The 13,122-nt window shown below is 33.5% G+C and overlaps 1 protein-coding gene across 1 annotated transcript in view; it reads right to left on the reverse strand.

Annotated features, from left to right (window-relative positions):
* Positions 1-864: 864 nt before the first annotated feature.
* Positions 865-13,122, reverse strand: part of LOC127702691 (uncharacterized) — a 57,141-nt gene continuing 44,883 nt past the window's right edge. The window contains exon 2 of the mRNA XM_052206996.1: positions 865-1,633. Within this exon, the coding sequence (XP_052062956.1) occupies positions 1,035-1,633 (599 nt within the window). The 3' untranslated portion in view covers positions 865-1,034. The remainder of the gene's footprint in view (positions 1,634-13,122) is intronic.

The raw sequence follows: 13,122 nt of genomic DNA on the forward strand, positions 1-13,122 counted from the left end.
AAATCCTTAAAAACTGGCAACGTATTACAGACGATAAATGAACGAATAAGTCGAGCGCCCTGGTACCTACTCGCTAACAGAGTAATTTTACCCCCTCAAACAAAAAACTAACGCCAGCGTCAAGAAAAGAAAAGAAATGAAAGTATTAAAGGAAGGCAACATATTAAAAGCGAATAAGGAACGAATAAGTAGCGAATAAGTAACAGGGTATCAGTCGAGCGCCGGGATGGATACATTCTCGCCAACAGGGTTATTTTACCTCACCGAACCCATATCTAACACCAGAGACATGAAAAAAGCGTTGAAAAGATGCAACGTTTAAAAATCGAAAAAGGAACGAATAGGCGGCGAATAAATAACAGGGTATCAGTCGAGTGCGGAGACGGGGACATATGCATTAACGGGTTATTTTAACTCCACGTAACCAGAACTATCGCAAGAGACATGAATAGAAATACAAAGAAATTATTTAAAAGGGGCAACGTATAATAAGCGAATATGAATAAGGAACGAATAAGTAACAGGGTATCAGTTTAGCGTTGAAACGGGTACATACGCGCTAATAGAGTAATTTCACCTCTATGAACCAAGAACTAACACCAGAGACGAGAAAATATAAGACAATAAAGCATTTAAATTGTGCAACGTATAAAAAGCGAAAAAGGAACAAATAAGTAGCAGGGTATCAGTCTAACAATTAAACCACCCTCTTCTTTATGATAAACATAAACATCCATTATAGAAGAGCTGTTTCAGTCGGTGTCAATTTTCACTAGCATTACTCGTAAGCAACTAAAAGATCGCTTTTTGGTACAGCCACTTACAAATGAAGACAGCGTGTAAAATAATGCCATGCAGAACAACTTTAGTATGTGCATATGTTTATATTAGTAATATTCGATGGAACTTTTTAAATAACAAACAAAAAGGCTATATTCAAAATGCTCAATTAGAACATTTTATCAGTTTTATCTTTATAAGCGGTTTGTGATTATTATTATTAGTAGATTAATCACGATTTACGAGTTTTATTATTAACGTAGAGTATTTATATCGTTTACAATGTGTTGGGTCTGTTTTCTGTTGTTGAAACTCATATGCGATATCTTGCACTGTAATTGAGTTGGATCGGTTTTTGGTATCGTATATGCAGAACTTCTATTTAGAACCCTGCCAGGAAGTCCTGCACCAAATGCTGTACGATCGTGAGCAATATATTTATCGGTCAATTGTTTCTTAAGCATTTCTTTTTCATGTTTTTCACGATCAAGTTCATTTGCTACCCGATTAAGTTTATGTGCAGCGTTATCCATTCGACTCTCAAAAATTTTGGATTTAGTGTTGTCTGATATCTCCTGACTAGATTTCAAATCCTTGAGAGGTATTCCGGGATTAGCAAACATTTTTAAGCAATACGTAAGAACGGCCTTCGACATTCCTTTATCGGCAGCTTTAATACATTTTAGCAGTATTTCCGGTGTATTATCCCGTCTATTCCTTTGTTGTGGAGGGCCTTTCACATCGGTCAACTTCGTCTTTTTGAGCGCAGAAATCAACACCTTTTCACATCTTTCCTTTAACGCAAACATCTGATATTCATGTGATAAAGGTAATAACCGTAGAGCCATTTTCTCTGCAAGTAAACGAAAATGAAAAATTAATCATCGCATTGAACAATATCACAAATACACTCATAAATTGTAAATTGATTGTTTGTATTAAAATTTGACATTTAAATGTTTCCGAATGTTACATCCTTCACTATATCTTAGTATTATATTATATGATACTGTAAGAATCCAAAGTTGGATTTCTCAATAGTTGTGTGCAGCCCTGTTCAAAATATTTATTTGAAGATCAGCCGAAGTAAAGTGATTTATCTTCATGTCCGTTATAGGTCTATCGAGAAAAAATGTCGTTAATGAATATGTAACGGCGGCTAAGTATTGCGGTCGACTCGTTGCAGGACTGGTATCGGATTATTGAGAAGGCAACTAAAAACAATAAAGAATTATAATGTTTCTTGGTACTTGAAATCCTTTTTTTTTACATAGAGTTGAGATAAATTATTTTGGGGAAAACGTTCTATTGGCTTCTCAGTCACTTCGGAAACTGACCCGGTTTGACCCCATTTCTCAAAGCAAGAATTGAGATCATGTGACTACCATATTTTGGCATGTTTGGGGTGCAACTGCAACGGATCTAGTGAATTTACGATATCTAAGCAGTTTCGGTGCTATTTCTATTTATACATGTATAACCTTCAACTGTCAAGTGTATAAAGAGAAAACAAATCCACTCCAATCCACAGGGCCTCGGTTAGCAGATTCAAATGTATTACATAATTAACGTATTTAACGTTGGCATCAATATTTCTTTGTTTTCTAGCAATGTGCATTTGCTATCCATATCCGTATTCTGAAAAACACTAAAGGTATCTAAGTCGCCATTTTGAATAGCCTACCCACTTGAAATAAAAAATAATTAAAACATTTCTATGTGACTATATACATTACAAAGGCATTCCTGTCCTCAAATGAAAGAAAAATTTGAAAAAACATTGATTAACAAAATTTTAATCTACTATCCGAGTCACTATGCTCCAACCATGAGAGTCCCACTCGTATGCAAATAACGATGAATCGTCCACGTGTGCTATAATTGATCTTTCTCGTTGAAAATTTTTATACTTAAATGAGCCATACCATCACATAACTACAACTTTTTTTTTACATAGAGTTGAGATAAATTATTTTGGGGAAAACGTTCTGTTGGTTTCTCAGTCACTGTCGGAAACTGACCCGGTTTGACCTTACTTCTCAAAGCAAGAATTGAGGTCATATGACTACCATATTTTGGCATATTTGGGGTGCAACTGCAACGGATCTAGTGAATTTACGATATCTAAGCAGTTTCGGTGCTATTTCTATTTATATAACCTTTAACTGTCAAGTGTATATTAAAGAGAAAAGAAATCCACTCCAATCCACAGGGCCTCGGTTAGCAGATTCAAATGTATTATATTATTAACGTATTTAACGTTGGCATCAGTATTTTTTGTTTTCTAGCAATGTGCAGTTTGCTATCCATATCTGTATTCTGAAAAAACACTAAAGGTATCTAAGTTGCCATTTTGAATAGCCTACCCACTTGAAATAAAAAATAATTAAAACATTTCTATGTGACTATAAACCTTACAAAGGCACTCATGTCATCAAATGAAAGAAAAATTAACAAAATTGTAATCTACTATCCGAGTCACTGTGCTCCAACCACGAGACGTCCCACTCGTATGCAAATAACGACGAATCGTCCACGTGTGCTATAATTGATCTTACTCGTTGAAAATTTTTATACTTAAATGATCCAAACCATCACATAACTACAACATTTTATAGTTGAGTTGGATTATGTATAAATTGGATAACATCAGTTCTCGATAATAAAAAGGGAAAGTAATTTGTAAATGTTTTGATTTGTACGCGTTTTTGCTTTAGGTTTGTTTCGCTCCTTGCCAACGACTATAAATTATAGAGCATTCTACGAACGTAAAATAATATATTGCAAATGAAGTAAGTACCTCGGTAGGTTACTTGCGTCGAATGTAGTAGGTCGTGTGTTTGATCCCTGACTTGTTCAAGCAAAAGAAATAAAAACTTAGTCACGTATTGACGGGGATAAATATAGAAGGCAGAACACAACCATACTGTTTAATATTCACTTCATATATATTTCTGATTTCTAAAGCTACGTCCAGCACTGACTCGAATCCTAGATACAATTGGTAAAACGCGATATTCTCAACATTCTTTGGGCCACGAAAAGTGAGTATAAAAAATGAATGAAAATCAATGTTTCTCAAAATTAAAACTTAAAACTTTAAAACATTCGCACAGTCACTAACTTCCAGTTCAGATTAAATCTATGAAATGAATTACAATGTGTCTATTTCGTACACAAAAATCACAGTGAGTCTATATTTCTGCACACCTGTTCACATAGGCAATTAAATAGTATTATATATAAAAATATGGAGATATGGTATGGTTGCAATAAGACAACTATCCAAAGAGTTCAAATGTTGAGGAGAAATCCGATGCGCCAAAAATGTGGCTTTTTACGCCACAACACATTTGGACCAATGCTATGTTTGCGACACAATTTTTCAAAATACATAATGTTATTTGCACCAAAAATAAAGGATAGGATTGCGCCAATTAAAAAAAACAAAGATTTCCCTCATCCTTAGTATATTTAATATAAGTGGTGGCACTTTGGACAACACTAGAATGTTCCATCTGCAAATACATCTTCTACATCCAAGCAAAGGAATTAAACTTTAACTTCACAACCAAGAATTCCAAAGCCACTTTCAATATCATTCACTAAAACAAAGTCTTCATCTTTATTTGTTACGATTTCAGTTTCATGTTCAATTTCCTGAAACTCTTATTGACTTTTGGTCTGAGCTGGGTATAGTTTCCTTCTTTCTATGAAAATGGATTGTCTGATACATTGAAAAATTAGTTCGTTTCATGTGATTTCTTCAATATGAAACAATTTCGAACATATATTATACTTGTTTTGTTCAGAAATGTCTTATTAGAAATGTCAATTTCATGACTATCCATGTACGGTAATATATTTATCCGACGACCATAATTAAGATGAGCCGGAGTAAATGGTTCAAGATCCACTGTGTTTGAAGAAACGTATGTAAACGGTCGATTGTTTAACACTGATTCTATCTCTGTAACGATTGTCAGTACAGTCTCTAAATCCACATGCGATCTTCCGAGGACCTTTTTCAAATTTGTTTTTGTCATTCCAATAAGAAGACCCCCAGCCCCTCCCCCCAAACACACCCCAAAAAACCATGGAGCTCGTTATGGTCTATTCCTTATGCTGCTAATGTCTCATTTAACTTTTTTGAATTACAAAGTTGTTTAATGTCTTATTAGGCGGATGCAAAAGTACAAGCATTGTCTGTCATAACCACTTTCGGTAACGATTTTCTGCTTGAAAAGCCCATAAAGCATGTAAAATTGTTTCTTCCGTAAATTTGTAAAAGCTTCAAGATATATCGCTCTCGTGAAGGCGCAATTGAATAAACATATGTTTGCTTTCTTCTTGGCATTAAAATAATCCTTCATTTGTAAGGCGCCTGAGACATTTATTTCCGTAGCTGTAAAGGGGTCGGCTACTTGAAGTCGAATCTTAGGTAAAGGCGGTGTATCCGGTGCTGCATATGGTTGTCTAATAACCTTTTGAAAAGTAACACATTTCTTAAGTTTTTTCCGTACAAAATGTCGGATTGCGGGTATCTACAAACTTTATCTCACGTATACAATTGTGGCAATTACTTCGGAATGACACAATCTTTCATGGGCATCTAATACTATAATATTCGAAATTGGATGATTTCGAATTTAGGTAAAATATACTGAAATGAGGAGGACTCCGATAAGGGCGCATTTTGAAATCTTCCTCCACACCTGATGATTCTCCTGGCATCAAGAAATAATCGTAATTGTCTGAATCTCTGTATAATATTCCGTGTTTTACTATTGTACTTCAATGCGTGATATTCCGTTGCAAAAGCCGTATCCTGTCAATTTCGGATCCATACCTGAGCAGATTTTGATAGTTCACTTGGTTTCAAATTTTCTATTGTCCTCAAACTTTTTTCAATTCTACAGTTGTCTATAAATCGTAGTACATGTACATACGACGTTAACTTAAGATGATTCATGCTTGAATAAATACCAAAGAGATATAAATGAATTATTATTTTAATTGGCAAAATAAAGGCCACGGCTCACAAATTTATCAAACATTATCATCAATAAAGATGAAACATTAGCATGATCATGAATCACAAATGATCAAAATTAACACATTAGCGTGGATCACTGTTGATCAGTTATAATATTAGCATGGATCACGATTGATCAATTAAAACCTTAGCATGGATCACGATTGATCAATTATAACATTAGCATGGATCAAGAATGATCAATTAGAACCATCTGTACAAAAAGAGCACTTTATCATTACTGTCCATTTATGAATACTGACATTGACTTTAAAAATACTGGCCCTGGGAACAGAAGCTCAATAACGGATATTATAGTCCATTATGTGAACATGGTGCAAGATTGTTGGTGTTGTGTCGCTTTCCCGCCAATCTTCTTCAGATAATCCTTCAAAAAAATTAGTTGATTTTTAAGAGAATGAAAATGTTCATTGATCCAACGCTTCTGTGTCAAAATACTTCAACATTTGTCCATTAGTTAATGTGTAGAAAGTTCAATTATAGAATAACGATCAAAATTTGAACGGAATATAGCTAATTAAATCTCTTCTTGAGTCATCTTGGAATTTCTACACTTGGTGAGCCATGACGAATCATCATACACCATTGGGTACACGGAAATAATATATGTCCATAAAACCTGAAAAATAAATCAAAACAGCAGCAGTATATCGCCAAAATACACATTTTAAAATCAAGAGGTGGGAGGGTGGGTTTTTCTTACATTACATAGAAATATATTAATACAAAACCCAGAATTTACTCTGACGAAAAATGTCTGCCTGTTCTTCTTTAAATCTCTGAACGCCAATGCAGGCGATACACTGACGTCACAAACGATATTGGTCCGCTAGGCCACATGACCCTTTTTCGAGAAGCGTAGTTTGATTTTCAGAAAATCGCAAACCTACATTATAAAGAAACTGTATAAAGAAAGATAACTCGAATAACTGAAAAGTCAACTTCACAAAGTTAACGCAATCTATCTCCTATTAGGATAGATTGAATTATGCGTAACAGTTTCTGGTACCACGAATAACGTTCAATATCTATAATATATTTAACTCCAATTTGACAAATTAAATCGTCCCTCGGTTGGCTTATAATCTCATTTTCTGTTACCAGAACTGACAAAGTCTAATGATTTTGATTTTGGATAAGTTGAACTGTCTGTTAAGCAATATTTCCTCTAATCCGTAATGCACTGTTTGTGTATTGTTCGGTCGTGATCCATCGTGTTACTAGATCAGCTAGGTTATCGCTTGTAGAACAATTCTTTCATTCGCATCGGACCAAAAAGTGATGTTTTCGCACTCCATGCAACGTTGATCGAAGGTGTTTAGCTAAGCGTGCTCCGATTACGGCTGCCATTAACTCAAGTTGTGGTAGTGTTAGTTCCATTAAGGGTGTTACTCATGACTTGGCCATTACAATTGCTGTCTCTGTTTTAATTCCAAGAGCTCAAATTAACACCTGCCTTACTCGTCGTTTTCCTTGCTTGTTCAAAGAAGTTTAAAGCTTCATTCTCTCTGTCAATGCTACTCAAAATGTTATCCACATATAAATCCCGTTTCAGCATAATTGCTGTATTCTGTTGGTTTTCTAAAAAAATGTTTCAATAAGGTAGCGCTCAAGATAAATAGTGAGCAATTTGCTCCTAATAGAATCTATGAGACTTTAACGGACTAGTCGGTAAAATTTCTTAGTCATTCGATGTCAAATTATCATATGATTAAAGTGTGTTGTTCAACTTGTCATAACAGGTACGTAAATGGATCATCTCACGGAATTTTATGAAATTTTGCACATAACTTGAGCATGAGTAACTGCACATGAACATCGAAATTTTTTACTATCGGAAATATAGCCAAAAAAATATCCGGAAAATAGTAGTACAAATGTATAGAATACACGTAAATATCGTAAAAAAGTACAGCAATTTTGACTTAAAATTAACATTTCTCAAAATCCTGTCCTACGAATTTTCTTTAAAAATGACATGTTATTATCACTGAAAATTCTATTTTATTGATATAAAATTTACATGGGGTCACCGAATTCGTTTTTTAGAGTATGAATCTTCTGTACAGCGTGGAAAAAGCGCCGAAAAGGCAAAAATAGTCGTGACGTCGTGACTAGAAATCTTATTTTTCGACGTTTTTAGATATTATAGAGACACTTAAATGATGTTTACAGCAAAAACGAATTCGGTGACCCCCTATAACTTCAATATCAATAAAACGGAAATTTTAGTGGCAATAACATATCAATTTTTAAGAAAATTCGTAGGACACGTTTTTGAGAAAAGGCAATTTTAAGTCAATTTTTCGAATTTTTGTTTTCGATATTTACGTGCAATCCTATACATTAGTACTTCTTTCTATAGAATATTCAATTTTCTATATATCCAAAGGTATAACTATTACTTATTTATTTTTTCGATATTCGTATGCAGTTTAACAGGCTCTGCACGAGTCTTACCTTGGTAAAGGCGTGGTTTGATTGTAATTTTATGAGTTGTGTAAACACACATGGGATTAAATAAGATTGTGCTGCGCATGAGCGAATTTTAGTCTTTAAAGTAAAGTTTTAATCCATATGATGAAACAACGAAATATATGCATACATTTGTAAATAAAATACTCAAACTTCACATTGATCCCTTGAAACGAGGGAGGAAGGGTGTGGCTTTAATCCCATTCATGAAATTACAATTAAATCACGCCTTTACCGAGGTAAGACTTGTTTAATTGTTTAATTGTTAACTTTTATTTCATTGTAACACTTCCGGGATGAAATGAGACTAAAGATATATAATAAATGGGTACATGTATCAGTTAAAATGTATAATTCTCTTACCTCAACACATTAAAGCTGAAAGAATTCTCATCTTTTTAAATCTCTCTATTGTAATATTTTGCAAAGATTTTTGCATCTTTGTAATATATATGAAATTGCCGGGGAATTCATCCTTGCTGAAGAAGTTGATGCAGATCTTTGGAAATTGTTGTGTCAATGTTTGATTTTGTCATTACTACTTTTATCCATCTATAGAATGTATCTCTTAATACAGGGTCATATGGTTTCACATAACTGAGAAGTAATTGTTCTTTTTTCCTCTAAACCATTTCGCAATGCAGATTTTTTGTACATAGTATATACACAAAGTCTCCTATCTTGGGGGAAAGTTTTATATAAACAGCTGGATCCTATGAACATTATTGATATTCCTTAATTAAAGTTAATTGATTGAGCTCCAGCTGCATTTGTCAAAGCTATTAACATTATAAATTTTAATGTTAAATCTTTTAATTTTAAGCATGTCACTGGTGAAAAGCTACGCAAAAATTGTAGTATTTTACTAACATCCCATGTAGATTCATATCTAGGTCGCGGTGTACAAAGATTAATCAAAGTACTGAAGTACTGAACATCGGATGACCGCAAGTTCTTGTGGATTGTCAAAAGCACTTGTCACAGAAAAAAATCACATCTCTATACCTGAAGCTGAGGTTAATGTACAGAGATATTTTTTTTTCTGAGACAAGTTCGTGCATGGATGATGAATAAATGACAGGAAATTCAACATCACCGTAATAACTATTATATTGTAGTGATACAAATCAGTATACACTGGTTTGTTGTTATATATTATATCAATATAACAGTTACATGTATATATAATTTTCATCCATTTGTATATCATTCTATTCTACTATTCTAATAAGAGTGCAGTGCAAGTGCATGGTGGACACTCTTCTGTAAAAATTCGATTTTTCTAAAAGATTGGATATCAGTAGGCATTCATATTTTCCCGCAAAAAAATCTTTCATACAGAGTTACCGGTCCTTGCCGGGATTGTCGCAAAATATTCTTGAGATATTCTTCCGCATGCTTTACCATATCAATGATTTTTTTACTTATATATGTATATCTAACGACAAAACATTTTCATATTATTAATTTATGTTCTAAACAAAAATATTGTTATCAGTATTCATTGAAGAGATGTATTTATAACAAATGATAAGGAATGTTATTTTGCACTCGTTAATATCCGCGTATTTATCATGTTTATAGATCGGTTACAAACCCAAAACGAAAGTTACGTAATGGAAATCTAGGCGATAGCAATTCATAGGAATGCCCTCACGGTAATCGCGATGTAAAAATCCCCTTCAAGTATCTTACATGTATCATCATTAAACGACGTCCTTCTGCAATGCCATCAATTATGAATAGTTAAACTGGCCTTACGACGAAAGTGCTCCTCGAGCTAAATTTAACCATGATTCCTTTCCTTATATAAGGTTGTAAAAAACCCGAGAACTTTTCCTATAGAAGTTTGAAAGCAATGAATTTGATTTTTGTTCAATATTTAAACTATTTTCGGATATTAACCTTATACTGCCTCTTTGTACCTGGTTTCCAAGACGACACGGGTATAGTGGTTGTTTCTTTAGAAAAATCCTCGTTCTCTGAAGATAGTCATGACAACTCGACATGCAATTAGTTTTATGTTCTTGTATAATGGGTGGACAGACTGAGGATTGTGTGGAAGACTCGAAATGTTATTAGTCTTTTAAAAAATGACCGACTTGTCTGTCAATAACGGCATAAGTCTTTGGAAACAGGTCTGTGTCTGCCATAGAGGAGCTATTTTATTACTTTGGCACGGTCATCTAGCTCAGGCTGATTTTGAAAACACTGCGACGCAATAAACTGAAAGGAGGAAACACATAGACAAACTAAAAATTTATCCAAGTTATACCAAAAAGCATTAATAAATGAAGATAATGGAAATGGCTTCCATGGACAATATTTTCTCAATTGAAAATTTTATCTGGATGCAAACAAATCAATAACTGGCATTTGCCACAACATACACAATTGGTCAAAAACATAACTTTTTTTCATTTTCCAATCTAATTGGCCTTTTTAACGTTTTTGATTCGGGTGTCACTGATAAGTCTTTTGTAGGCGAAACACGTGTCTTGTGTACAAAATTTTAATCCTGGTATCTACGAGGAGTTCATTCAGTGGACACATTTGCAGTCTATCATTCTAATTCTCTTTTCATCCGATTGAAAATATGCATGCTTTGTTCAAATCTCCTTTTGATTTTTTCAATGCAAAAATTTTCTGAATTTCTAGGCATCGATAAACAACTTGCCAAATTCAAAAGTAGAAAAAGAAGATACTTTAAGTAAGCCCAATGACTCTTGCTACATCTCTTATGTTAACAAAATTTTTCTGCAGTAACCATTTACATAATTTTATTTTGTTTTATTTTCATCTGTAAGAGGGATAATCATAAGCTCTGAATCAATAATGTTACCCAAGAATATGTTTTTATTTTTTATGACTGACATACAGATTTGTATTTATGTAAGGCAAATCAAAATTTTCACATAAATTCATTTGTGTCATTTACATTTTTATTGCATTCTTTTATAGTTTCCCCTAATAGAAGACTATTATCTATGTTACCAACATTAACATGGCCTAAAGCCCTGAGACCAGAGTATACAGGTTTTAATAATTAAGTACATATTCTAGGTGCTGGCAAGTAGGTGTATTGAAAACATTTTCCATGCTATTGCAACCTTAAAAACTCTTGATGCTCCTCAGCAATTGAAACTATATAGAAGGCATGTCGCAAATCAATCGAAGTCATAAATGGTTTGTTAGTAATCAGTTTAATGGAAATCTTTCTATATTCTCCATACGATTTTGGCCTTAAAAAGATAGGCGACAAAAATTGGCCTTTAATTGGTTGATCTTCCTTTATTACACCAACTGCTGATAATTTTCTTATTCTATTTGTATGACAATTGTATGACAATAAATTAAATTATCTTAATTACACCAAATTGAATTGCAAATAACATTCTTATTTCATTTGAATTACATGTGTATGACAATTAAAACAATTTCATTTTCTGTTGTTTAAAACACAGACTTTACAGTAGAATTAAAAAACCACGACATTCGAAATGAGAATCAATCTCAACATTATTTATATGGTCCTAGAAAGTTGAATATAATCTAAACCCAATTTAGATGTTCGGCATCCTTCTTTAATTGTGACTTGTTTACAGCTAACATTATATCTGATCCAACATGTAAATGTGGTTTGGATATTGAGGACATGCGCCATTATTTCTTTAATTGTCCTTTCTATCTAAATGAAAGGGCTATTCTGTTTAATAGTCTCAGCTGGATTCCAGAAGGCTGCGATTTGGACTTAAAACTATTGTTTTTTTGAAAAAAGAAACTCCTTCCTATGATCAAAATGTGCAAATTGTTAAACAAGTATTCAATTTTATAAGGAGATCAAAACGATTCTTCGTAGCATAGTATCAACATAGGTAAAACGCACATCATCATCATTATCATCATCATCCTAATCTCTGTTGTTTTTTCTTCATTCCCTTTCCTTTTTTCAGTATAGTTTAGTTATGTTTATGTTGTTTATATTATATAATGCATGCTCACATTCAATTTGTATTGTTTTATATATATATATTGTATTGTGGAGAAGACTTTATACGTATGTTTTACTTGTGTCTGATCCTTTTTGCTTTGAGCAAATAAAATATGTTTAAACTAAACAGACTTTACATTGAAATTGTCTTGGTTTGGTTCAGAATTATCTATGAATTCTATATGACAATGGCTCACTACTAGTATATCTAAAATACACTTGTCAGATATAATTTTCCCCCATTCATTTGGAAATTTTTAAAATTTGACTTAGTTCATTTGATGTAACTAAAACTTGTTCTGTTGATTCCCTCGTCAGGAGGAGTTTTTTGCAAATTGGCCTTAACCGCGTCCACGTCTTCCACCTAGGAAGCCACCTCTTCCTCCTCGAAAGCCTCCTCTGTAGCTACCTATATGGCTTCCTCTATCAACTCTAAAGAAACAACGGCCTCGGCAAAATTACAGTGTATTTCCCCACCTTTGAACAATCTTCAACGTCCTTAGTAACTTTCGAGACATCATCTCCAAATAAGTTACTTGTGTAAGGTACTGAGTGAGAGCAAAGAGGTACATTTTCTGCCATCATCTATGGCTTCAAAAAATCTCTACTTGTCATATTTACTTGTCTGTTTGCATGTCCCAATAACGCCATGACGTCACAACAATTTTCAATGTGCAATCCTGTACCTGAGTTACCATTTTCACGATCATTGTTTTCATTCAGAGCTTTCTTGTTGACCGTTTTAGTCAATTTAGTTGCATCCTTCACAGTAGTTCTTTCAAAGAATTGCATTTTCTTATCAGCAGTCTTATCAGTGTTA

Source organism: Mytilus californianus, unplaced genomic scaffold (assembly GCF_021869535.1).
Source record: "Mytilus californianus isolate M0D057914Y unplaced genomic scaffold, xbMytCali1.0.p SCAF_1, whole genome shotgun sequence".
In the NCBI taxonomy this organism is placed as follows: Eukaryota; Metazoa; Mollusca; class Bivalvia; order Mytilida; family Mytilidae; genus Mytilus; species Mytilus californianus.